Source organism: Meriones unguiculatus, chromosome 14 (assembly GCF_030254825.1).
Source record: "Meriones unguiculatus strain TT.TT164.6M chromosome 14, Bangor_MerUng_6.1, whole genome shotgun sequence".
Classification (NCBI taxonomy): Eukaryota; Metazoa; Chordata; class Mammalia; order Rodentia; family Muridae; genus Meriones; species Meriones unguiculatus.
The window spans coordinates 67,351,324-67,373,541 of NC_083361.1; the positions used below are offsets into that span (position 1 = coordinate 67,351,324).

Sequence of the window (22,218 nt, forward strand, 5' to 3'; positions counted from 1 at the left end):
GTAGATGATCAAAGAACCAATGTCACTCAGAGCTAGGATACGAGCCATGTTTGTCTGCCTTGAAGTTTTAGGCTCCAGAACACTCTGCCATATTTAAACTAGGAACAGACAGGAGCCTAGCCCCCTGGCTAGGCAGGGTAGGTGGTCTCAGTGCTGACAGTCTGTGGTTTTGGAAGGGTCTACTGGCACAGCTTATGATAGGGTGGTCAGTAGACAGGAGAGTATCAAGTCTGGTGGTCTAGACTGCAGGCAGGAAAGGAAAAAACAAAAACAAAAAAAACGAAAGTCAAAGTGAGGGGCTCCGGGCTAGGACCACGGAACACACACTTTCTCAAGACTGTGGCCAAGGCATACAAGGCTACAAAAGACAAAAACGAGAAACAAGCTTGGGCAATACTAGCCTCCCACACCAGGTGGGGGGCTTGTGTTCCAGGCCCCATCTACCCATGTGCCAGCAACCCAGCCAAATGTCTGGCCCACAGAAACAGCTGTTCAGTGTGATCTGGGTAACAAATGTGGGGAGAGGTGTCATTTCCTGTGCAGTGAACTCACAGGTGGCAAAGCCATCCCAAGCAGTGTTTCTGAAAGGGGGTGCTTCTCCCATCCCCTGCTGGTCCTGGTCCTCAGGGAAGGCCAGAGCAGGGACTTGGGTAGTGCCCTCCAGGAAGGAGGACCGAGGACAACAAACCCCGGAAAGTCTAGATTCCGAATTCCACCCACAGGACTCCAGTGAAATGCCCAAGCAACGCTTCAGGCTGAGATGCCCTCAGGGTCGAACAGTCTCCCATCTCTTTTGTGGGGAGAATACCACGGAGCCTCTTACTCTGTCCTGTCCACAAGAAGCCCTGCCAAGAGTGGACAGCTCTCAGGAAGCAGCACTTCCAGTGAGGGTCCCTTATGTGATTCTAAATACAACTATTTGTTTTCCCTTCAGGAGCCAAGCGGCCGCCCTACTGCTTCCCAGAGAGCCATCGTGTGGCTCCCAAAGCTCTCATGGGACAGAAATCTTGAAAAAGGTGGTCGTTTCAGACACCCTCTTCCAAGCTAGCCAGCCAACCCTCTCCAGAAGACCAGGGCACAGGCCAGCATAGCTTCCACTGGCCACTTCCCATGGTCCCCTGCAGAGCAGAGAGCCCTTTTCCTTCTACCAGTGGCCTTTAGGAATCAGCATGCTCTTGCCCATAATCCTACCACCTCACCCCTTCCTTCTGTTCTACTCTGCATCCCTTCAGCCCCAAACCCACCCCACCACCTAGCCCACCAGGGCCCTCTTTCTCTGAAATCCGGGTTTGCTGGGCTTCTAATAAAGTCTCCAGTCCAGCACTCCTTTTACAAAGAAAATGAAAACTCCCAAAGGAGAAAACAGTAGCCAGGCCTCACCCACCTTCTTAGTGAGGAAAGGGAGCAGGGGCATTCACAGGAGCCACCTCTCTGCCAGGCCCTCCCTGACCCTTCCCCAGATGCCAGCTATGGGCCAGACCCAGGGCAGTATATAGATGTAAAGAGACAGGGGAAGATGTGTGTCAGGCTTGGAGGAGAAGGAAACCGACTCCTAACCCCACCCCACTCACAGTCTCCGACTCCTGCTTTTAAGCTATCTGCAATCTGACAAGTGACACAAGAGTGTTGGGCTCTAGAGGACAGGGGTGGAGGTGGGGGTGGGTGCAGAAAGCAGCCCCGGGCGGTCTGGGGTGGACAGGGCAATGAGGAGGCACAGAAGTTCCAGTGGAGAACACAAATGTATTTTGGAATCTGCCTGTTAACCTGGGTAGCAAGCCAGCAGAGGCCCCACAGCCAGCTTGCCAACCAGCCAGAGCCCACCTGTCTCTCCAGACCCACCAGCGCCCTTGCCATCCGAGGCGGCAGAGCAAGGGTCAAGAGGGGTCTTGGGAGATAAGAGGCGGTATCTGGTGACCCAAGGGGCAGCAAGCAGGCATGGGCCTCTTCTTCCCGGAATGGAAAATGGAGGAATGTGTGGTGTGCAGAGCAGGGCGGGGAGCCAGAGGTCCCTTTAGCCTTGAGTCAACCCCTGGCAGGAAGGTTAGGACTTGGGGTGGTTGGTACAGATAGCTCACGTACCCCGACTTCGCTCTTCTTCCCTATTCATCTCAGACCTATCCGACTCCCCCAGAATGCCTGAGAAAAGGGGTTAGCAGGAGGCCTGTGGAGGCTACAGGGTGAGGGGCAAGTCTGAGAACCCCTCCCCCTGCCTCCGGCTGCAGTACAATCAGAGGGAGGGCTGAGAAGGCAGTCAGCCACAGAAGGCAGCAGGACCTGGGAGGCAGGGACGCAAGGCCCCTCAGCCTCCGGCCATTCTGGTCACTTGGGCCGGAAGGACTAACAGCCCAGCAGCTCCAGGCGCAGGGTGATGCGGTTATGCCAGGACACCGGAAGGATGCGCACGTAGCGAGCCACGAAGGGGGTCTCGAAGATGTTCTTCTTGTGGGAGTTGTTGTCCGAGTTGCCACGGAAGACCTGGAGACAACTGGAGCGTCAGGAGTACCCCACAGCCTGCCACCTCCCCACCCCTCAGGACCCCACAGTGTCCCAGGAACCGCATCTTGACGAGACTCCCACCTTGCTGGTCCCTTGTTCCTCATACATGGTCCACTTCACGCCGTCATTACTGTGGGCCACCTTATAGGACGCCACATACTGGATGTGGCCAAAGTCACGGGCCCCCTGGGTGATGATTCCTGTCACTTGCTTCTGAGTGCCCAGGTCAACCTACAGGAACAAACAATGTTCTAGCTTCAAGCCTCTTCAGGAAGGTGTAAAGGCAGACACAGTGGGGAATGACCTGTTAGCCCATTTCCTCATTGTGCTGACCAGGCAACTTGCCACAAGCTAGAGTTATCTAAAAGGAGGGAATCTCAGTTGAGAAACGGCCTCCCTAAGATCCAGCTGTAAGGCATTCTCCCAATTAGTGTTTGATGGGGGAGGGCCCAGCATGTTGCAGGAAGTTCCATTCCTGGGCCAGCGGTCCTAGACTCTGCAAGAAAACAGGCTGAGCAACCCATGTGGAGCAAGCCAGTAAGCAGCACCTCTCCATGGCCTCTGCATCAGCTCCTGCCTCCAGGTTTCTGCCTCATTTGAGTTCCTGTCCCAACTTCCTTCAGTAATGAACAGCAATATAGAATTGTAAGCTGAATAAACCTTTTCCTCCGCATCTTGCTTTTTGGTCATGGTGTTTTATCACGGCAATAGTAAACCTTACAAAGACACTCATCCATAAAATGAACATAAAGCCATGTATGATGCCACCCAGCTCTAACCCCAGCACTTGGGAGGCTGAGGATAGAGCTGAAAGCTATGAAGCCTGGCTACATAGCAACACCTGTCTCAAAGTACCAAGGACAGGGGATACAGTTCAGTGGCAGAGCACTGGTCTAGAATGCCCAAGGCCCTGGGTTCTATCTCCAATAACACAAAAATGTGAAGTACGAAATAAATAAAAGCACAGAAATAATTCACTTTAACACACACAAACTCCAGCACAGTAAAGCTCAGTGGAGTATATTTCAGAGGTCCGGGCTTTGGCCAACCCTGCCAGCTCCTGTATCAAATGTATACTGGGATATGATGAACAGGTCGAGAGGCCACAGCCTGCAGGAGAGGAAACGGCTTCTGAAACCTGTCAGGCTTCCTGGAGCCCCATGAGGTCCTGAGAGAGTGCCCAGGAGCAGTTGGCTCCTAATGAAACCAACTCCAACTAAGCACCTCTCACCTACAGACAAGTGTTCGTCATTGTCCCTGACCATCCTGGACATGCAGCCCCAGATCTAGGCTATGAGCCCAGCTCACCCCAAACCAGCATGTAAGACCCCACACAATCGGCCAGGACTCGGCTTCCCCATCAGCAACCCTCCCTCTGGTTTTCCATTTCCGCTGAGATTGCACAGTTATACTGAACGGGAGAACATCTGTGCGTTGCTGAAGTCCTAAAGGACCCTCTGCCATCCTTCCATGCTGCCACAGGAAAATGCTACTCCTGCATATCTCTCTCTCTCTCTCTCTCTCTCTCTCTCTCTGTGTGTGTGTGTGTGTGTGTGTGTGTGTGTGTGTGTGTATTCACACCCCTTTTTCACGTGAGGGCCTTGGTGGAAGCAGGATTAAGAGAAAAAGGGAAGCATGGGAGGAAGAAAGAAAAGGCAAAGAAAATCGAGACTTTTCAGGAAACCCTCCGCAGAGCAGAAGGTGGGGCTCCGCAGAGGTCACAAATCCCGCCCACTCTCACCTGCAGCCACTCCTTGGCACTGTTGCTCTGAGCAGTCCAAGCATTGATCTTGCCCTGCATGTCCAGCCGCCCCAAGTGGGGGTACCAGCCGAAGGCACGCAGGTTCCATGTCTTGTAACTGCTGGAGGCTGTCATCTTACTGTCAGGGATAGTGTTGTTCTTCAGGCCCAGGGGCTCAGAACACCCTGTGGGCAAAAGGACGGTCACCAGTATGTGTAGGTACGAAACAGTAAAGGAGAAAGGACTGTGCTTCTTTAACTGCTTTTATTTTGATTTAGGGTTTGGTTTGGGTTTTGAGGCATTATTTCATGTAGCTCAGGCTAGCTTAAATTTACTATGCAGTCCAGGATGGCCTTAAACGTCTGATCCTGGCCTACACCTCCCCACTGAGGAAATTACAGGTGAGCACCCTCATGCTCAGCTTATATGGTGCTGGAAGCCAAACCCACAGCTTCTTATAAGCACTGTTACTGAGTGACAACCCATCCTCTGATCTCCTGCACTCAAGAGCTCCTCCAGTTTCCAGTACAGCCAGGACTACACAGAGAAACCTACCTTAAAAAAATAAAATAAAATAAAATAATAAAAAAAGATCCTCCAGCCTCAGCTTCCCAAACAGGAGGTACCAGGCCACCATACCCCGATTGGCACCCTCTTGGCCTTTCTATCTGCCTTCCAAGGCCAACCCTGCTGTCTAATCCTTGCTTGCTCTCCTCTGTTTCTTCACTACAGAGCTGCCAGCCATCAGCTCCGACCCCTATCACTACCCCGACTTGTACCTAGAAGATCACCAAGACCTCCTGGCCTTGCCAGACTCCCAGCACTCCCTCCCTTTCTCTCTGGACACAAGTGAGTGAGTCAGACACCTCACACAACCTCACTGTGCCCACATCTCATACACATGATCCTGACCATCACACCAAATGTGACACTATCCCCCATGCTAGGACCTGCGAAGCCCTGTGGCATACACTCCTACCCTCCAGCAGCTACCTACAGGCTAGTGAAGCCCAGGAATTCCTGGAGTTCGGGTCTGCTTCCGTGATCTTCCCAAGAGCGTTACTTAAGAACTAGTGGGGAGCCTTGGTGCACCCCAATGTTTCTGGCTTACTGGTGTGTGTACCCAAAGCATGGCTTTTGTCTCCTCACTCTGTCCTCCAGGATCACTCTCAGGAATAGCTGACAGTTTTCACTCAAATTGCCCTTGCAGCACCTGCTCATGGCTGAACCAGCAGGTCCAGAGTGGAGTTAGAAGACACTGCTGAAATGGTTGGCCCATGGAGCTCATCACCCTCCACGACTCCTGTTGGGAGCTGCTGGTCTACCAGGCTGTTTTGTTATTCAGATCTCAGTGGAAAGACTGCTTTCACTGGCCTTCACTGGAGTCAGTGATAAGGTACCAAGTCTATCTCCTTTTGTTTGAGACAGCAGGTGGGATGTCTTGCCAAAGTCAGACCTTTTGCTTGAGTTCTTTGTGAATTTATTTATTGTGCTGAGGTGCTTTTGCTCTGACTTAAAAGGAGTCTGGAATAAAGCAAGGCACCTAGCTTCTACTGGGGCCTCTCAGAAAACTCACATGGGTTGTGTGTTGGTTTATTAATTTGGCGCCCAACGTGGGGCTTGAGATACAGGGAAGCAATAAAAGACACCAAGAGTGTTGGCAAGATCCAATTGTAAAGAAGGGAGCAATGAGTAAAATCCGAGAGTAAAAATGGGACAAGGCAGTGGCCTCGTGTTTTTTTGTATGGATTTTAATTAGAGATAGTCTGTATATGTGGCATGGAACTGAGAAAGTGAAACTTTCAGGCTTAGAGAGAAAGAGATAAAAAGATGGGAAGCTTTGAGACAAAATGAGATTAGACCATCAACTCCTCCAGAATAGTTATATGTCCCTTCTAAATGATAATAATTTCTTGTTAGAAAAAGACTTTAAAAATAACTTAGATCCTGATGAGGTTGCAGAGTTGGAGAAAAAAAAAAAACAATCTAGGCAAAAATTTAGAGAAGATATAACTTGAGTTTTATAGTTTTCCAGTGCTAGAGCAAACTGATGGATAGGATAATATGCTGAAAGTCCCTGCACTTATATCTTGTAAACAAATATAAGAATTGAAAACTGCATGCTCTCAATATAGTCCTACAGCACCTTTTACTCATGCTCTGTTAGAGTCCTTGTTTACTGAGGCCCTCTATCCAGGGGACTGGACGAAATTAGCAAGAGAATGTTTAGCAGGAAAAGATCATTTGTTATGGAAGTTAGAATTTGCTGAACAGTGTCAAGCTAAGGCTAGGGAAAAAAAAGGCAGTTTTACTCAGTTTTTCCAGTAAAAAAAGCTAATGGTTAATTCTACTACAAAGCTTCTATGGTCATAAAAAATAGGATTCACAAGTAGCAAGGTGTTTTGTCTGCCTGTCTTAAAGGTATAAGTTTACCATGTTCAATATGTCTTGGTTATAGATTATTGGTTATTGGGTATGAGTAAAATCTGTAACATAAAGTTAACTTACTTAAAACCTAGGGTTAAAACCATTCTAAACAACAAATGTACATTACTTATATCCCAGAATTTAGAAAACTAAAATATGTTCCCGTAACAATTGACACTTTTTCAGGATTTATCATGGCAACTCTCTTAGTAGAAGAAGCCCCAAACATTTTATAAGTCATTGCTTAAAGTGTTTTGCTACAATTGGTATTCCTTCCATTAAAAAGGCTGATAATGGTAATGCATATATTAGTCAAGCTTTTCAGTGTTTTTCTAAGTCATAAAACGAGTATTCCATACAATCCTTGAGGCCAAGGAATTGTTGAAAGTGCCCACGGATCTCTTAAGAACCAATTGCAAAAAAATAAAAAAGGAGGAGTTATATCCCCAAACACCACAGAATTATCTTAATCATGCTCTCTTTATTTTAAAATTTTTGAATGTGGATATACAAGGCTGTCCTGCATGTGGCATCCAAATACCAAAGATAAAATGCAAAGATCCGATTATTGGAATATGGCAGGGCCCCGACCCTGTATTAATATGGAGAAGAGGGCATGTTTGTGTTTATCTGAAGGACACAGAAGGAGCCAGGTGAATCCCAGAATGGCTGGTGCAATTTGCAGGAGATGCTCCCCGGAAGGAGGATGTTCCTGCTGCTGACCATGGTGAATTCTGTCCTGATGGTGAACGGAAAGCTGCACTGGGCTTATGCTCCTGACCCACCTTTGTTTCCTTCTACTCCTGTGAGATGTTATGCAGAGAAACCTCTTATACAACGTGATTGGACCTGATTAATCTGGTAATGAGAACGATTCTCAACAAAATCAGGAAGAATGGAAAAGAGGACTGACTATGGGACTTTGGTCTGATTCTGGTTTTCAGCAGACCTATATTTGGAAGGTTGCCACAGAAACTTTTGGGAAGCTCTTTAACTGCCTATGTAAATTTTCCTTATGCTTTGTTGTGTGGAAATGTTTATGTTTTTATACAAGATTCAAGCTTTAATGTTTCTTGCCATCGATGTAAACTGACAAACTGTATTTCTAAGCTTTCAAATGGTTCTAATTGTTTGACAGTCTTTTATTATGTTTCTCAGGCTTGGTATTTACATAAGGGGTCATCTTTTAAGTCACTTTTATGGAATGTTATAGGACTTGGCTTATTACTTTTGTTAGGAGCATGTCTCCTACTAATAACAACTAAAACCTTCCTGAATGCCAGCTGATCTGATCTGCATGAGATTAAACCCCAGTGTCTACCCTATCGGAGGTTGGTAGTCCAAGACAGGCAAAATCTCCCTAAAAAATAATCAACCTAAGATAGGGCATGAATGACGGAATTCATGTGCCAATGATGGGTAAGAATATATCTTCTAAGAGAGACAACCTAAGACATCTTCTGCTCCATAGCTCTTAAGTTATGGTCAATTTTTAAAATATAAAAGAGAGAGACCTGTTGGGAGCTGCTTCTGGTCTACCAGGCTGTTTTGTTATTTAGATCTCAGTGGAAAGACTGCTTTCACCTGGCCTTCACTGGAGTCAGTGATAAGTCACCGAGTCTATCTCCTTTCGTTTGAGACAGCAGGTAGGATGTCTTGTCAAAGTCACACCTTTTGCTTGCTTCCCTGTGAATTCATTCATTGTGCTGAGGTGTTTTTGCTCTGACTTAGAAATAAAGCACCTTGGAATAAAGCAAGGTGCCTACCTTCTACTAGAGCCTCGCAGAGAGGTCCCATGTGTTGTGTGCTGGTTTGTTGACTTCAATCCTAACTCCGGACTCAAGAACTGTTGGGACTCTGCCGCACACTCTAGGATCCAGCCCCAGTGGCTTTCTTTTGTCCTTCAACAGGCCCCTGACCTTTGTCCTTGCAACTCTCCTCCTAAAATATTCTTTCCAAGATCTCCCTGAGACAGGCTCTCCAGCTGGAGTCCCCACACTGCTCCCTCCCACCCCGACTATCACTTCCTCCTTCAGCGTTCTTGCTGCTAGCTGACCTTCCTTCTTCTGTTTCTTTCTTTCTTTCTTTATTCATTTATTTATTTATGATGTGTGCCCGAGTGTATGTATACCCATGGAGGCCGGAAGAAGGAACCAGAACTGACCTGACACATGGTTGTGAAGACACCTGGTGTACATGCTGGAAACCAAACCCAGGTCCTCCCAAAAAGCAGCAGGGCCTTTTGACCACTGACCCATCTTACCCACCATAGCTAATCTCACCTCTGGCTCCCCTGAGAGAATACAAATTTCATGAAGTCAAAGACCTCAGTTGTGTTATTCCTTGGATCTAAGTATTCTGGGGAAACTTATGAAATGTCTAAATTAAATAGTTAAGTCACAAAAGACAGTGTCTGCTAAAAATAACAACCCCGGTATGGGGAGGCTTGTGGATTCCCAGGACACCTGGGCATCACCCTACACACACTATGCATCAACACTCAGCTGCCAGGCAAAGAGGGAGGCAGATGGCACAGTTCTCTCCGTGGTGTGAGGCTTAGCTCTCCCCACTCTGAGCCTCAAACCGCTCGCGGCTTCACGGCTTTGGCAACTGTAAGAAGCAAAGGCCTCAGGCTAAGACAGCAGTGAAAGCTGGGAGATCCCAGGAAGCAGTGGCCAGGCCTGACCTGGATCGTCCTCTGCCAGATACTAAGCCACATGAAACAAAAAAAGGCAACGGCCCTCGAAGAAGGACAAACTTCCTGGCAGAAACTGATAATCTGAAGAGCTACTTGTGTCTCTCCATCGGACTATCAGACTACTGAAACAATGGACACCGAGAAATGCAAATTTCCCCAGGAATCCCACGATGGGAGAAGGGCACGTGGAGGGGAATGTGCCACCCGGAAAAAGATTTCATACTTGCTAACAACTTGCCCGACCAGGATGAGACAGCGGCCCAGACAATGGTGAGTCAGTGGGGGGCGGGTCCACATTTCAGGCAGGACTGCTCAAATGTGCATATCCCTGGCCCTCTATTTAAACTTTAAACTCATTTCAGGACACCAAATATGGACTTGAGGAGATCCGTCTTCCCTCATATGGCTACACAGAATAAATGTCTTCCTACTTTTTACCATTAATTTGGCCATTTTAGTCCTTGAGGCCAGGAGGCCAAGTTGGATTTCTTGTGGTACAGACTGTGACCCCAAGTTTGGTTATGGGAGCATATTAGCGTAAATGCATACTTTAAAAAGGGGGATGGGGCTGGGGATGAGGAAGCATGCCTTTAATCCCAGCACTCTGGTGGATCGCCGTGAGTTCAAGGCCTGCCTAGTCTACCCTACACAGTGAATTCCAGCACAGCCAGGGCTATGTAGAGTAACCCTGTCTCAAGCAAGAAGGAGAGAGAGAAAAGAGAGAGAGAGAGAGCATCAGTGGTGGTATGTGTGCCTGGCATTCAAAAAGCCTGAGCTGCTAGCACTTGGACGGAAGAAAAACAAACCGATGGGACTCAGAGCTCAGCTCAGGATGGTACTGGGTGGTATCTAAAATGAAGTAACAGGAAACAATGCCATTGATAGGCAAAGGAAGCACCGCAGGGCATGAGGGCGGGCTTATAAAGATTTGAGCTCTCTAATCCAGCACAACCAGCCCCACTTCCACCCCATGTGGCCAGCAGAGGGCACTGTGGCTGCAAAGAGAAAACCCTCAAAAAGAGACAGTGGGCCTTTAACTAGCTGGCCGTAATGATCAGAAGGACCTCACCAGAGGGTACTCTCCCCGGTTCAGCAGCAAACTGTTGCTTTATGGTCCCCTTATCTGTAGAAGCTCCATGCTCTAGGGTCCCAGAAGCACCTGCATGACTTAACAAAGCGGGTAGCTGACGCTTGAAAGGAAGGCACTATGCTTGCACCTCCCAGCCAGGGATCCTGGATGAATAATGCATCTGCGTGTCCTTTCATTCATTCATTCATTCATCTCTCATCAAAGATTTTACTAAGCACCCACATGTCTGAGGCCCTAGTAGTACAGCAACAAAGGAAACAGACAGTTCCCTGCCATCGTGGAATTCGCTGCCTGTTCTAGAAGCACCAGGAATTAAAATAAGCAGAAACACCGAGAAGCGAAATGGCCATCCAAAATGCCCAGAGCAATGGACTGGCAGACAGGAACTCCTGGGAAGGACTCTGAACAGCTCACCACGTAGGGGACGGAGGAAGCTACATGTCAGCACTCACCATGCAACTCACAGCCCAGGAGCTCGAAACGGAGGGTGCAGCCTCGTTGGCACGAAACAGGGTACAGCCTTATGTACTGTGCCTCCAGCGTGGGGTTGAACATGCTCACCTTCAGGCCGCTGTTGTCCAGGTTACCCGAAAACTCCTAGAAGGGAGGGGGTAGGGCTGGAGGAGGAAGCAGGCTTGCCAGCCCACTCTGGGACTTCCTCCTCTTCAAACCTGAGAGGCCTGAAGCCTGGAAGAACGGACTCCACAGAGCCCATGTGGACTCAGCCTGCAGCCCTTGCTTTGACAGCATCCTTCCCAACCCTCTCTTGGTCATCACAGGGCCCAGGTATAAACCCCTGATCACACAGGGCTATTCAGGGCATCTCTGTGTACATTCTCAAGAGATTTTATGGTAACAGTAATTTCCTGACAGAGAGAAAGACAGAATTGTATGTATCTGCGCAGTAAAAGGTGCCCACTTAGTAATTACATCTTCACAACTGCACACCGTAGTCCTGAAATGGTCAGAATGCAGCCCAGATCCATCCCAGCCACCACCCCTACCAGGGTATGGCACTATTTTGAGTCTCCGTCTGTACCTATTAGGTAAAATTAGGTCCTGTAAACACAGAACGTGAACTGGGGTCTAGACATTTCTAGGTACCAAGGGGCACTTGAAGATTCACCTCTACCCTATCTTGTCAGGGTCTCTCTTGCTTCTTGGTCAGTGCTAAACTCTTAAGGATGCCAATTTTAGCAGCCCCTCTTTAGGCCCACCTTGTCCCCAGATCCACTTTCATCCTGGATGAACTCGAACTTGCGTCCGTCGAAGCTGTAAGCCACCTTGAAAATCTTTACATATTCTGCCCTCCCTGCGCGGCTGGCGCCCTGCGTCATCACGCCTGACACCCGCATCTTCCGCAGAAGGTTCACCTGGACCCCGGGTGAGAAAAGCAGTGCCCTCGTCATCCAGCTCTTTCCATCCAAATCCAACTGGCTACCTCACTAGTTCCTTCTCCTCTGAGGTTCTAGAGCCTGTGCTCCGAAACGCTCGTGTGAGTGCCAAGACCCTCCAGAGAGAGGCCTGTGGGTGCTGAACCCCCTCCATCTAAAGAAGGTCATTTCTCCTCATGCTCCACCTACCTGCTCCAGGCCCAAAGTTGCCCTCCATCTACAGATACTTCACTCAGGGTCACCTATCATCCTGAGCCCCCACTGCGGCCACATTCACCTCTCTCTGTGTCCCCTACCACCCCGCCCTGTGTCTTTTTCCTACCTGGATCCAGGGCTTGCTGTCATAGTTGCTGGCTGTCCATGCATTGACGATCCCCGTGCGGTGCAGACGGGCCAGTTCTGGGCCCCAGCGCTGCAAACCCATGAAGCCCACATACACAGACGAGGCAGAAATCTGTGAGTCAGCAATCGCGCCCCCTTCCATGCCCAGCTTTGTGGAGCAACCTGTAGGGAGAGGGCGACCATCAGGGGCCTAATCCCAAGTTCCAGAGCCCAGCTGTGAGGAACACAGATAAGAAAGAAAAAAAAAAAACAAAAAACGATGCGGCCTCTGGTGAGGACCGAAAGACAGAGAGCGTCTCAGACCCTCACTCAGAGCAGATGACACAGAAGAGCACCGAGATGAAGTGGGAGAGAAGATGGCACGGGAGGCACCAGAGAGAAGGGACCAGCAGGGTTAACTCACGGGAGTCTAGGTGGTTGGAAAGACCAGGATGGGGGGCCGGGGTGGGGTCGGCTGTGTTGGGCTGATAGTATTCCTCCAGGTTGTAGATGATCTCATTCTCTGGGAGGAGAGAAGACCAGCATGACCTCTTCCTCAGCACCCCCAGCCCTGGCTCACCCAGGAGGAGTGGTTTGGGAGAGGAATTGTCTTGGATAGTATGGAGCAGCAAAGGTAAGCCACACAACCAGTCTCTCCTTCATCTTCTGAGCATGTGCAGAGCTGGGGATTAAACTTGAGCAAGCTAGGCAAGGGCTCTGCCACTGAGCTGCATCCCCGGTCCTTACTGATCTGAGACAGATTCTCTCTCAGTTGCTCATGCTGGCCTAGGACTTGTGATTTCTCCTGCCTCGGTTCCAATTATAGGTTTCTGACATCACACCTGACTCTGCGAGGTGCTTTCTAGAATCCCGCCCAGGAACAGTTTTCTGGGGAGTGGATGAACACCATTCGGCTTTCTTCCGCATCCTCTGAGCCTCTGAGCACCAAGCCCTTACCCATCCACCCATGCGTTAACATGTCCCCAGCCACAGCCACATCACGTCTGCCTCACCAGCAACAGCACACCAGAAACTCAGGACAGTCATCAGGCCTGTTGAATGAGGACTTTCCCCACCCCTCTGGACATCCACGTGTGTGTGTGTGTGTGTGTGTGTGTGTGTGTGTGTCCAGGCTTCTGCTGCCAGGGAAACCCAGGGATAATGTACAGCACTCCGGCAGTGTAGGCCCATGCTGAGCAGGGACTACCAATGTGACAGAGGATAAGATGTCAAACAGACACCCCAGGACCTGGGCCAGGTCAGCCTGCTGGTGCCTCACACCCACCATACCCACCACCAAGGAATGCAAAGGTACAGCCTCGGTACTGGCACCAGAAACAGCATAATGAACAAAGGAGAATGAGGTCCCTCTGCCGCCTCACTCCTGCAGCCTGTGTGGGCACCACCTACCCGCTGCTCTCCAGGTGCCACCATCCAGCCTAGCGCCAACTCTAGACCTGGCAGGCCAGAGAGAAGCCTACAGAGCTAATTCCCACACAGATACACCATGGTTAGATCGGCTCCCACTCCGTAATTAGCAGGCTTACCTGGCCCCACCCAGGCTGCCTTGGCAATCCAGGGAACTCCCGTTCTCCCCACAAGGATCTCAAACTCATCAGGCTTAAGCCCAGCCTTCAAAGACCAGGCCTTTGGTCTGTCTCCTTGAAGAGGAGCATTCCAGGCACTCTGTCCACATTCTCCCATCCTGGGGCCCAGCCCCCACATGGCTGACCCAGCTGTCTTTCTTCTACAGGTCAGCAAATCTCACAGCCCAACAACACACCTACGTGAAAGAGGAAAAGAAGCCACCCGCTCCCACCCCCCAACAATGTCCAATGCCTGACCTGGAAACTAGACCCCTAATACACAGACACAGACACACACACACTCTCTCCACTTCTTCCTCCCTCCCTTGCCTGAACACAGCCCTTCCCATGTGACAGAGGGTAAGAAAACCCTGGTATGCTTGGGGCAGAGTTGGGGGCAGCATGCTGAACCACTGCCAGCAATGTTAGCTGGCGCTCGTCCAGGCCCTCTGGAGCCCAAAGGGATAGTCAAACAGGTCAGACAGGGTCAGCTTCTCCCCATAAGGCAGGCCTCTAGCTTTCCTACAGCACAGGACAACCCAGCCTGCCAAGCCTCCCCCTCCTCCCTGACCTCTGTGAAAAGACCATAGGTCAGCCATGACCCAAAGATGATTCTCTGAACTAGTCTGGGCTCCTAGTTAAAGAACACGCCTGTTTTCTCTTATTTGTTTAAAAAAAAAAAAAAGTCCCAAGATTTTGCTCTGACACTGTATGTCTCTGGCTTATGGACTCAGGAAATGGCATTCCCATGACCTTGGTCACCACACTCCCCAACACTAGGCCTGACCTAAAGTCCCAAGAGAGAGCTGGGCCTGAAGCCTGGTCCCAGACAAGAAGATGCTCACTGAAGCTCTACTCGTCCTCAGTCTCCACAGAGGCAGCCTCACCACAAGTGTCCGCGCCCCACAAGAGACCCCTGGTACTCACTGATCTCACAGTGGGTGCCGGAGTAGCCCACAGAGCACTGGCAGATGTACTGAGTGAAAATGTCTCCACGCTGTGTGCCCTCAGTCACCCGGCATTTGGCACCATGGTGGCAAGGGTTTGGGGAGCAGGGACCTGGAGACAAGAAAAGAGCTGAGAACAGTCCAAGAGACAGCACAGGGCCCAGCCTCAAATGATCCATCCGAATTGGCCCAGATGAGAAGATGGATTTGCCCAGATACTAAAAGTATCTGGGTTTTCCAAGTGTCTGGGAGCTTCTATTGGAACAAGGGCTAGCCACTTGGGGAAGAGAAGGGGAAGCAGGTACCTTTCTCAGTCTCGTTGCACACGGGGCCGGTGAAGCCATCAGAGCAAAGGCAGTAGACATTATTGTCTTGGTCCAGCAAGCAGGTCCCACCATTCAGGCACATGCTGGGGTCACAGAGGTCACCTGTAACCACAGTTCAAACATGACTGATCGGTAAAAGCCCTTACAGAGTCCGGCTACCACGTGCACACACTGGACTCCTGAGCCAAGAAGCCAGTGAGCCAGTTAAGCATAGAGCTTAATGGTAGAGAACCTCCCTAGCATGGGCAAGGCCTTCGGTTCAATCCCCAGCACTACCAAAAATGAAACACACGAGGATAGAAGCCTGGCTCAGGCTGCGAGCACTTGCTGCTCTTCCAGAGGACTAGGGTTTGGATCCAAGCACCCGGATAAGGTAGTTCACAACTGCCTGTAATTCCAGCTCCAAGGGGTCTGAAACCGGACCTTTTCAGGCACCTGTACTCACATGCACACACCCGCACAGAGACAGGTGTACGTCATTTTTTTTTTAAGATAAAATATACCTTAAAGACAGGACTAGAGAGATGGCTCAGAAATTAAGAGCACATAATGCTCTGGCAGAAAACCCTGCTTCAGTTCCCAGCACCCACACGGTGGCTTACCACCACCTATCTCAGGGGATCTGGTGTCCTCTTCTGACCACTGAAGGCTCCTGCAAGCAAGTGTTGCACATATAATACACTCAGGCTCACACAAGATAGACAATGAAGTAAATATACATGTCATATATATCACAGAGTGTGTGGGGGGGGGTGACAAGCTGAGGAATAAGAAAATAATATTCTAGAGAGAAAGAAGCAGATACACTGAGAACACGGTATGTTGGAGAACGGTGCAGATGTGGCTGGACTTAGGCCAGAAAGAGAAGGACTTTAAGAATGACAAGTTTAGACTTTGTATGCTGTAATCAGTCATATTCTCTCTCTGTGTGTGTGTGTGTGTGTGTGTGTGTGTGTGTGTGTGTGTGTGTGTCTGCCTCTCTCCCTGTCTTCTGTCTGTGTGTGTCTGTGTGGCTGCTTCTCTCTGCCACTCTGCCTTTCTCTCTGCCTCTCTCTCTCTCTCTCTCTCTCTCTCTCTCTGCAGATTGAAGTTTGAAAGGAGGAAGGCTGAAAGTCCCATGAGAAGGCTGATGGTCCCCTAAAGTGCAGGAGGTCTGGCGGCAGCAGATGAAGCTCCCAGATTGAATGATGAGGAAGCACATGAGGGCAGAGGGAACAGGAGCAGGTGAGTTTGACTGAGGCGGTGGAGGAAGGCTGGAAAGGATGCCAGAGCTTTTGGAGAGCCCTGGGTGACAGCTGTGCACTGTCAGCCAGGATGGAGAACACAGGAGGAGGGTGGCTAGGCTGGGCCTGAGATCACCTGGCCTGTGATCTGAAGAGCTCAGCCACGTGGCTGGCAAACCCCACCCCCGCTCCAAGCCCAGACAGGGACTGGAGGCACCCTGCCCCAAAAGCTCACCTTACTCCCATCTGTCCAGGGTCCCCTGACACTGGTCTGCTGGACATGAGGGTCCTCTGCCCAACCTTGGCATTCTACTAGACTGGACCCCAAACTTGGCACTGGGATCAAACCTAAGATATCTCTTCTCCTCCTAGTCAACCATCCAAGGCACACGGGCCCTCCTCAAAGCTCAAGGCCCTGGGGAGCCCAGTCTCCCAAGCTGGAGGCTGGCGACACCATTAACGAGCACCAGCCCACATAACTCCGCCTCAGCAGGGGCCTGGGGATCCTAAGGCGCTGCGGCAGAACTATTAGTCACTGGCTTTAAATAGCAGGTTAATCCCCTCTGACCTGGAAGGGCACAGTCAGCCTCACACGGAAGCTCCGGAATGGCCAAGGCATCCTGTCCCAACAAGGGCTCCTCGTCCAGCCTTTGCTACACGTGGGATCAAACCAAGGCTCCAGAGAAGAAAACAGAAAGGAGAATGAGGCTGGTCACCTGCCTGTGAGACGCCAGCACCTCTACAAATCGGGGTCCTGCTCCGGAAACTGTCCAGGGACATTTGGCCAGGGCGAAGGTTGTGAAGAGGGCAGAAGGGAGGAGTGGAAAGGGTCAGCGGAGATGCAAGCAAAACGAGTAGAGGGACCAGGAGTTGTTAGTTCGTGAAAGCTGGGGGCACCCAATGCCTTCAGCTCTGTGCCCTAGGTCAGATCCTGTGCTAACACGACAGAGCTGGGCCCAGGGGTGATGTCTCCTGCCTCAGCCAGTCTCATTTCTATGGGGAGAAAAAAAAAAAAACAAAAACGATGGAGGGGCTGCCTGAAAAGCCCCAGAGCTCACCCCGCCCCATGTGGGCACTGCTTTCTCCAGCATCATTTTGCACGCGGCCCAAATGTCTACCAGGGACCTCCGAGCGGAGGAGGAGGGCTAGAGAAGATAAAGCAGCCGGCCAAGGCCAGTCAGGGGCAGGAAGCCCTTTTCTCGTTCCTGACCAGCCCCACCTACAGCCCGGTCTCTCACGTAGGCTCAACAAGTGGGGCGCAAAAAAGTTCTTTGGATTCTCCAGCCAGGCAGGTTCGGGAGAGAGTTGCGGGGAAAGTTAGCTGCAGATGTACCTGCACAAGACTCCTAGACTCTAGAGAGCAGGCATAGTCCGGTGGCCTCATTTTACAGAGGCAGCGGACGCAGCGGATTCCTTTGTTATGGGTAAATCACAACCCCGGGGGAGGCACGGCTGTCACTGGGTGTCCAGGGTCACCGCTCCGTGCACAAGCCACTATCACTACCTCAAGGCCCCAACGCAGAGCGCGCAGAGGCTGAGCACGTCCGCCTCTGCCATCCGGGAGCAGCCCCAGCCCCGGCGGGGGTCCCCTAGGCTTGGCTCAAGTTTGTCAACAGTAAGGGTGGAGGGAGGGCGCCGCCGAGAACTTCCGAGCAGCGGGCAACAGAGGGGCGAGGCCCAAAGGGCGGCGCGAGGGACTCACCGGACGCGGCGAAGAGGCCGGAGGCGCAGAGCAGCACGCCGCACAGGGCGGCCAGCGCGTGGGAGAGCTTCATGCTGCGGGACTCCGGAAAGAGTCCACTCTCTCTGATGCTGGGACCCGCGGGTTGCTGCGTCTGCTCCTCTCGCCCAGGAATAAATGAGGCTCTCGGCTCCGCCCACCGGCCCACGTGCTCCGCCCAGACCAGCCCCAGGCTGACTCTGGGCGGAGCTCCCAGACCACAGAGGGAAGAGGGAGGGCTGGAGGGTGGAGGTGGGGGGGGGGGTCCCGGGCCTCAGCCTCCCGCCGAACCACGCCCTGCATCCCGCCGCCAGTCCTCCACCAGAGGCCAACTCCCGCCTCCTCTCCTGAGTGGACTGGACAGGGAAAATTTGCCCAGGGGGAATTTAAAAGGTGACTCAATAATGAAGTGCTTTCTTAAGCATGCTGGTCACCCTGGATTCAGTCCCCAACCCAGCAAAGATAAGTCAATAAAATAAAAATAATGCAGGAGTCGTGGTGGCTCATGCTTGTAGCCTCAACGCTTGGGAGACTGGATCAGGAAGATCAGGCACCAGTTCCAGCTGGATTGGGCTACAGAGTGGGACCCTGTTTCCAAAATGTACTAATTTGCTTGTTTGTTGATTGATAGATTGATTGACTGACCGATAATTTGATGTTTAATTAATTAATTAAAAATAAAAACTGTTCAGACCTAAAATGCTAACGTCTATTCGTAATCCAAGAACAGCAAACTCAGACTACAATGAGCAGCGTGTTTCTGTTATCAGATTGGCAGTGTCAAGTTGTTAACAGTTAGTGGAGGCTGTGGGGCAACAGGCTGAGGCATGTGTACCTTGGACAGAGTATAAGCCAGCTGAGCTTCTTTATTTGGCAATATCTTTCAAAATGACAAATATCAACGCTTAAGACCTAGCACTTGTACTCAGGGAGAAATCGGTCCATTAAAACATGAGTGCAAAATGACACTGTACTGCTATATCACAACATCTTTAGAAACCATAAAAAAGACCAAAAAAAAAAAAAAAAGGAGGAGGAGGAGGAGGAATTGGCAAATTTGTGTAAAAGTTCCATATAGGAAATATTTTGGGATTTCAACTGGATGTGGTGATGCAAGACTACAGACTTGAACTCAGCACTCGGGAGGCTGAGACAGAAGAACTATACAGAAAGTTCAAGGCCAGCTTGGATTACATAGTGAGTCCTCAGCTACCCTGAGCACCAAAGTGAGACCCTGTCTCAAAAGTAAATAAATAGATAGACAGACAGACAGACAGATAGAGATAGCTATCTAGCTGGGAAGATGGCCCAGTGGATAACGCAGGGGCTGAGCAGGCGTGACAGCCTCAGTTCAACCTCCCAAAGCCGGCACACCCACATACTAGCACACATGCACTCGCACACACACACACACACACTAAAGATAATGGTAGCAAGACAATAAAGTTTTAAAAAGTTTCTGGCCTGTAATCCCAATATTTGGGAGGTGGAGAAAACTGGACCAGGAAGTCAAGGCTATCCTCAGCTACCCAACCTGTTTACACACAAGGGTTTTGATAACAGTATTCCAGTCAGAGTGGTGAAATGGAAACCAAGAGCAGCCACACAGCTCCTGTACTAGCTGCACACTGGGATCTGGGGTGGGGCGTGTCACTGTTTGGAGACCCTTTTAAAAACTGTCCTGAAAGGAGCCTGGTGTGATGGGGCACGCTGTAATTCCAGTGCTTGGGAGGTGGGGGCAGGCTGATCAGGAGTTTAAGACCATCCTTGGCAAACTGGAGAGATGGCTCAGAGGTTAAGAGCGCTGTCTGCTCTTCAGAGGTCCTGAGTTCCCAGCAACCACAGGGTAGTTCACAACCATCCACAATGAGATCTGGTGTCTTCTTCTGGCCTGCAGATGTACGTGAAGACATTGTATACATAATAAATAAATAAATCTTTTAAAAAAAAAACAAAACAAACAAAAACAAAACCACAATCCGTGGCTAGATAACAAGTTTGAAGTCAGCCTAAGCTACCTTTGAGACCGTGTCTCAAAAGTGGGGGGCAGGGCAAAGGTGGAAGGTAAATCTCTCTTGTTGAACCACTGAGCTGGAACTGACCTCCATACCTCCTCCATGAGGACTGTCAGAAGGCACCATGTAAGCATGAAAAGTCGGAAAGCAAACAGCAATCCTACTCAGCCATGATGTTTATGAACACAGCAATGGCCAGCATGGCATGATAACCCTGTGGGTACAGTAGTGGCACACATACCTTAGTGGTAACCAACAGCTCTCTAATTGGACTCAGGACCCTCTCAACAAGAGGGGAAATATTCCTGGTACTGAAAACATAGCCAACTACTTGGTGCTAGTGAAGTCATGGGTCTTGGAAGAGAACCTGCAACCATCACTGTACCAAACCAGCATAATCCCTGGTTGCATTCTAAATATTTGTGGGTATAAAGATACCCACAGATAAGTGTAGTCCTCGCCCCTTATCAATAAAACTTTTCTCTGCAATAGATGGAGAGCATTGCAGAAAACCATAGCCAATCATAATACAGAGCTGTGGAGCCCAGTCCCAATGCATACAACTGTAAAACACTCCTATGCCTAAGGCTCACGTAACCCTTCAGAAGAGGGAGCGGAAAGACAGTCAGAGCAAGAGGATCAGGGAGTTTGTCGTGAGGTTGTGTCTCCTAGGAATGTCAGAAGCTACACCCATAAATTCTTACCAACATGAATGCCTAAACTTGAGCGGAATGAGGACTACACCAACAGACATGCCAAAGTGAACGGAAGAGCCCATGTGGCCTCAGCCTTACACGGAGAACTACAGGCCACTAAGAAAAGCTGGGGTGGGAGAAATAGTCATCTCCAGACAAGAGCACACCAATTGGTCATCCAGTACCTAAAGTTCAGCCCTGAAAACATACATGTGAGTAACATTATACAGACAGAGCAGGTTATAGCTAGGGGCCCATACACACACACACATACACACACACACACACACACACCAGCAACTAATAAAAAAAGAAGCCATGATTTTGAAAAATAACAAGAAGGGGTGTATAAAAGTCTTTGGAGGGAGGAAGGGAATGAGAAAACATAACTATATTATAATCTCAAAAAAAAAAAAGAAAAAAAAATCTTATAGAAATGTATACCAAAAAAGTGTAGTTTGCTGAATGCAAATTTAAAGCAACTTTAAAATAGCATGGGGAATGTTAACTAGAGAGAAAACAGGAACTCAACATCAATAAGACTGCTTAGGACTAAAAGTCCAGTCCCAGTTCAGTACTGAGCACAAAAGGTTACAGGCTGGCTATCATAAAGCCATCAAAAAAGATGCCTTACTGGGAACACAAAAATAAATGACTCTCAGACGTGAAAATTTCTAGTTTTCTTAAAGACTCAGTTTGGTCATGTGATGTTTTGCTGGAGGTTGGCTGGTGAGAGGGCACATGATGCTTTTCTGTGAGCCCTCACATGTGAGGGGTATGACTTTGGCCAGCTGAGAACATCCATGGGTGGATTCTAAGGAGAAGAGATATGCAGAGGCCCACACACAGAGAGGGCTCCCTTTTTAGATTGACATCGCTGCACTGCTCCTCATAGTCAACACTTGACTTCGCAGAGAGGATGCTCCAGAGAACTTCTCGGGGCAATCCAACTGAGCCTTGTGGCTTTCCCTGACTTCATGCTGCTGCTTGGTGTTGGCCTTTGGACTGGACTGCTGGTATCCTGACGACTGAATTTGATAATCCCCGAAAGACTCATAGACCCTAATCAGCAGAAAGTAGATAAAACAGGTCTATAGCCCTTTTCCCTACTAGTCCCCTACCTAAAGTTGAGGGTTGGAAGGTAGGTAAAGGTGTTTAAGAACCCTAAATACAGGGCTGGAGAGATGGCTCAGTGGTTAAGAGCACTGTCTGTTCTTCCAAATGGACCCAGGTTCAACTCCCAGCACCCACATGGCTCACAACTGTCTGTACTGCCAATTCCAAGGGATCTGACACCTTCACACTAATGCACATAAAATAAATAATTTTTAAAAAGAAAGAACCCTAAATAAAGTAGGTTTGGTGAAAAATCTAAGCCTACAACTCTCCAACTGGTTAAACAAAAAGGGGCTGGGGAGCTGGAGAGATGGTTCAGCTGCTACCAGAACTAGTTACCCTTACAGAGGATGAGGGTTCAGTTTCCAGTACCCACATGGTGGCTCACAACCGTCAGTAATGCCAGTTTGAAGGGATCCAACA

The 22,218-nt window shown here is 49.8% G+C and overlaps 1 protein-coding gene across 3 annotated transcripts; it reads right to left on the reverse strand.

Annotated features, from left to right (window-relative positions):
- Window positions 1-1,720: 1,720 nt before the first annotated feature.
- Mfge8 (milk fat globule EGF and factor V/VIII domain containing) lies at window positions 1,721-18,115 on the reverse strand. Of its 3 annotated transcripts, none has more exons than XM_021643739.2 (10): window positions 17,952-18,108; window positions 15,006-15,128; window positions 14,681-14,812; window positions 12,592-12,690; window positions 12,169-12,350; window positions 11,670-11,825; window positions 10,905-11,049; window positions 4,238-4,422; window positions 2,578-2,727; window positions 1,721-2,475 (listed from the first exon to the last, which is right to left on the reverse strand). In XM_021643739.2, the coding sequence occupies exons 1-10, from the start codon at window positions 18,022-18,024 to the stop codon at window positions 2,338-2,340; spliced, it is 1,383 nt and encodes a 460-aa protein (XP_021499414.1). In that variant the 5' UTR covers window positions 18,025-18,108; the 3' UTR covers window positions 1,721-2,337. The 3 variants fall into 3 exon arrangements, with proteins under 3 accessions (XP_021499414.1, XP_060223379.1, XP_021499415.1); XM_060367396.1 differs by lacking the exon at window positions 17,952-18,108 and adding an exon at window positions 16,818-16,898; XM_021643740.2 differs by lacking the exon at window positions 12,592-12,690 and having other exon boundaries at window positions 17,952-18,115.
- Between the last annotated feature and the right edge of the window lie 4,103 nt (window positions 18,116-22,218).